The sequence below is a fragment of the Charadrius vociferus genome, unplaced genomic scaffold (genome assembly GCF_000708025.1).
Source record: "Charadrius vociferus isolate BGI_N301 unplaced genomic scaffold, ASM70802v2 scaffold411, whole genome shotgun sequence".
NCBI classification, from domain to species: Eukaryota; Metazoa; Chordata; class Aves; order Charadriiformes; family Charadriidae; genus Charadrius; species Charadrius vociferus.
Genome location: NW_009646935.1, coordinates 69272 through 74306, shown reverse-complemented (window position 1 = coordinate 74306; position 5035 = coordinate 69272). Strand labels below are relative to the sequence as shown.

At 43.8% G+C, this 5035-nt stretch overlaps 1 protein-coding gene across 1 annotated transcript in view; it reads right to left on the bottom strand.

Annotated features, from left to right (window-relative positions):
• The window catches only part of MSH2 (mutS homolog 2), a 55035-nt gene extending 54863 nt beyond the window's left edge, over window positions 1-172 (bottom strand). Inside the window, exon 1 of the mRNA XM_009894852.1 lies at window positions 73-172. Within this exon, the coding sequence (XP_009893154.1) occupies window positions 73-172 (100 nt within the window). The remainder of the gene's footprint in view (window positions 1-72) is intronic.
• Between the last annotated feature and the right edge of the window lie 4863 nt (window positions 173-5035).

The following is a 5035-nucleotide window of genomic DNA, read 5'->3' as shown; positions in this document are numbered from 1 at the left end:
TCCCGCCCGGCGGTCGCCGATGAGGCGGGCAAAGGCCGCGGGCGCAGTGCCAGTGCTCGGTGGGGCCTTCACCTCGGCGCCGAGCCCCATGCGACGGCGAGAGTTGTGTGTTTGCGTACCGCCTCATGTCAGAGGTGAAGCGCACAGGCCTCATGCGCAATGACACAGTCATCGAAGGTTTTCTCTGAAGAGGGAGGGAGGCCCAGGCAGCCACGCTGAGGTGGTTGCCCCACTTACTGCATTTGGGTCATATTGAGACACTGAGATTCTGGAGCATGTCCAGAGAAGGGCAACAAAGCTGATGAGGGGTCTAAGAGCACAAGTCTTATGAGGAGCAGCTGAGGGAACTGGGGTTGTTTAGTCTGAAGAAAAGGAGGTTCAGGGGAGACCTTATCGCTCTCTACAACTACCTGAAAGGAGGCGGTAGTGAGGTGGGGGTTGGTCTCTTCTGCCAAGTAATATGATAGGTCAAGAGGAAATGGCCTCAAGTTGCACTAGGGGAGGTCTAGATTGGATGGGAGGAAAAATTTCTTCACAGAAAGGGTTGTCAAGCATTGGAACAGGCTGCCTGGGAAAGTGGTGGAATTGCCATCCCTGGAGGTATTTAAAAGACGGGTAGACGTGGTGCTTAGGGACATGGTTTAGTGGTGGGTTTGGCAGTGTTGGGGCGATGGTTGGACTTTATGATCTTAAAGGTCCCTTCCAACATAGACTATTCTATGATTCTATACTCCATGAGACAGAGAGTGTCCTGCGGACCAGGAGTGTGGAGGCCTGCAGCGTGCTGAGGAGCTTCATAGGCTGCCAGACGGCAAATGCTGTAACGCAGCCTGAGTACAGGGCTGTCACCTTGCTCGGACTGCCCAGGAGGCAGAAGACTGGGGGGTAATGGGCCCTTCTCTGCTTACAGGGAGAATGGTGTCCAGAGAACCCACATGCCCCCTCAGGCAAGGAGAAAACAACTCTCACCCTCCTTACAGGGAGTCACTCCTCCCATGTGGAGGAGCGGCATGGCAAATGGCCAAAAAAACTGAAAACCTGACCTCCACTTACACACTGGGGTCACCCAGCTCAGGGACAGGAAGGGCACTCTCTGCCCTGCAGTGCTCAGAGGGATCCTGAAAACTGGCTACAGGGTAGTCCGTGTGCCCAGTGCTTTGGTTTTTTGATTTTTCATCATCTTTTCCTTGCACTGGCCTGAGCATTTTTCATTTTTTGTTTTTCCTTCTGATGTAAAGACACAAAGGAATAGAAACAGAATAGGTATATTCCCACAATCTTTCATTTAGTGCTTATTAAGAATAATGAGAAATCCCAGGGTACATCAAGTATTTTTGGAAATTCTTTTGCCTTGGTCCACTTTTTTTTTTTTTCCAGTCAGTTCTGAATCATGATTCTTGTACCCCAATTCAACTGCCTGCATCTTACCACCTATAGTCAAAACACATGTTAGAATTGAAGAAATGCCTTAGCATTTCTTGTGTAAATGCTTATCCCCTCTTCTAATTTGTACAACTTGCTGTTTCAGAACATCCCCTTGTCTGCCTCCTGTTGCTTTCTCATTCCTTTCCACCCTGTATTACCTCAGCATCTTCCATCTCAGCTCTCACCCTTCCTCCTTCTTCCTGGCCTGCCCCTGGTCCCAGCTATGGCGTACATTTGGGGCCTCTTTTCCCAGATTTCTCACCTGACTTCTCTCTTCTTTCCACGTGGTGAACCAATGTGCTCATGTTTAATATTTCTTGGTGTCAACAGATGCTTCCCAAAAGGCGCTCAGAGGCCCACATAAGGACTACTTAATGTTTTCTCACCAAACTATCCTTTCACCACTGGGGCCACCCTGATACCTCAGTCTGAAGGTGTTGCCATGTGCAGGCTGTCCCTCCACAGGGAGCGCTTTTGTGTCCCACCTCTGCCTAGTGTCACCCTGGGCTGCCTGTCCCCACATCAGCTTTCCCCACCCAAACACCAGTCCTGTACCCCTGAGGTAACACAGCTTTTGAAGAAAAGGCCTTCAAAGCCCTTTTGCAAACATACTTGCTGAAGGACCACACCTGGTTCTTGTGGAGAGGAGAAAGTAAGATCTGCCTTCATTTGACTTAGGAAGGAAGAAGCAAAGCATGAGGTCACTATACCTTTGGCAGCTTTGTAGTTGCCCAAAATCTTACTCTTATGTCCGTAACAGTTGCAAAAATGACATTGCCCTGGCAGGGCAGTTGGATTTATTTTCAGTATGAGTAAGTGTACTTTTCCTAACCTTATCTTCAGAAGTGGCTAAACTATCTGGTCTGATACTACCCTCCACCAAAAGTGTTTGCTTGAGGCAGTACTCAATGTAGGAAAATTCAGCCTAAATAATTGTCATTTAGCAAATATATAACTCATAATATCAGGCAACCTTGCCAAGAGGTGATAATACCAGGTCAGCCCAAAATATACTTTAATAGCTGGGAGTGCTTGTCTTTGTACATTCCGATGACTACAGCTAAGGCAGAAGATAGGACAAGATGGAAAAAAATCGTCCTGTACAAAGAGCTGGAGAGGAGGTGGGCTCCAGGGACCTCATTACCACCTTCAAAAGAGATAAAATAATGCCTGCTAAGCTGTAATTGCTGTATGTTGCGGTGCTTCCTCCTCTGTCCTCTGGCTGGTTACACCTTTTCAGTCAGCAGTTCACTCCAGGCAGCTCTGCTCAGCTTCAGCCTCCCTGTTACAGCAAGGCACCACCTAAACCAGCCGCTAACACTCTTAGCATGGTGACCACAAAAAAAAATGTTTCTGTTGTGACGCCTCTTGCACAAAATACCTCCAGATCGATCACCTTTCCTCTGAGCTTCTGCCATTTTCATTGCCTGATCTGTTCTTCCATGGCAGCTCAGTTCACCAGCTGATCCACACAGGTATAACTCTGAATGGGGACCATCTCCCTGTTTCCAGGCTTGGTTGCTTCAGTGTGCTGTTGCTAACAGAGCGGTTCCTGCTTCTCCCCTGGCCTGCCAGGAGGGACGAGAAGATGGCTGTAATTGTTACGCACATGGCAGATGGGAAATGGAAGCTAATCTAGACCTTAATTAATTTTGTTGCCTTCATATGCATAACTATCATATACAGAGAAGTTGTGATGTCTTTTCAGTTATGAAAATGGATGTCTTTTAACTACTCTACAGAAAAAAAAAAAAAAAAAGAAAAAAAATCGTTTTTCCCCAAAGGTTAATTAATATTCAAGTGTGATCAGTGACAGTTCTAATGCTTTTGAGTTAGTGGGAATGTTAACAGAAAATTTTGTGTTATTTTGACTGGTGTGTATGTATGTATAATGCAGCAGAGACGTTGGATAATATTGACAATATAAGAATATTTAGTTACTGTAAGTTTAAACAGAAATGCAGCTGTTGCCTTGTAAAGGACCTTTTAACTTTCTTGCACACACTTTTTTCACTCAGACCATTTCGGCACAGCCACACCTCTGCTTTGCAGGCAGCTGAACACGCAAGGATTCTGCAGTACGCTTCGGTGTTAGTAAAGAAAAAAAACCCCACTTCTTACATGGATGAAGCTTTTACATGCTGTAACCTGGTAAGTGTTGCCTCTAACATTACACACTGCCACCTTTTCATCTACCGCCCTCTCCCTTGCGTACGGCTGCCGTTGCATGACACTGCTAAGACAAGGAGGACAAAGATTTTAGTAAAGTTCATAAATCTCTGCGTGGATGGGCCAAACTATCCCCAACAAAGGAGCCACCCCTACAGCCTGCCCGCCTGCCTGTTTGCCCAGCAGTGGACCTCGGTAGTCCCAGAGCGCAGCCTCTCCTGGGAGCTGCTAGAATTTGGTAACCAACAGTTGTAAAGTTAGAGCAGCAGAGCTGCAAGCATTTTTAGTTTCCTAGAATATTTTTCAGGCTATTTCAAGCAGTCTGTAATCTAAAGTTGCTGTTTATTATGGCAATCAGAGTCCAGCAGGTGAGGATATAAATAAACATGGTTCACAAACAATGTTACTTCTCTTACCAAACTTACTATGATTGTTCAGAAGGGTAATGAGCACGCTACTGTCAGGAGACCCTACATACGCAACACTGACCTTTCATTTTGTAGTTGTGGAAACTGCTTAGGGATTACTTAGGTCTTTGGAAGAAAGTTTTATAGACTTTATTGGTCATGCTTTCTCAAATATTATTTATATATTTTTTTAGAAGAATAACCTCTTTTTAGACGTTATTTGCATACCCTCTTCTAAAAAGTCTCTCACTGTCTTTGCATAAACATGTATTTAATTTTGCTCAGCAGTAATAATAACATATACATATGCTAGCGTAATAATTCATAAGGAAGTAATAGAATTGCACTTGCCATACAAACACTATTGTCCCATGTTGCACATAGGCACTAAAATAAATATTATTACTATGGTTTCTTGTAGTTTGTATCCATCCCCTCTCTGTAACAAAGGATCTAATTTATTCAGTCTCAAATTATTTAATAAATCTTCAGTCTGCACTTCATATCCTTTATCACAATCGACATTACATTAGAAGAGAGGGAACACGGTATCACAACTTTGTGTGTAGAACTTTAGATTTAAAAAAAACATGCTCCTTCATGAAAGGAAGTTAATGAATTAGGCAAATGGAAGCATCAAAATATTTACCTTGTCAAAAAATGATGCAGTGACTAATACTCTTCTATTAAGTTCTATTGGCTTGTTCCTCTTACAGGAAACTTTTTAACTTTGCTGAATGCTTTCAAAGTATTAAAATAGAGAACGGCTAGTATTGTGTTATATAATACCAAAATATTTTTCAATAGCAATCATTTTTGCTAGCAGCTCAACACTTTTCTATACAAGAGAAGAAACAGCATATGCAGAGTTGATGCTATCTGATAGTGGCTCTTTATTTTTTAATCTCAGCACATTGAGTCTCTAAAAAACTATAAAACACAATTAAGCTGCGGGATGCTGATACACTAGCTTCTCCGTTCTTCTCCTCCCCTCATCCGTTTCCATTTCCCTATAAATAAACGCTTTAATGGAG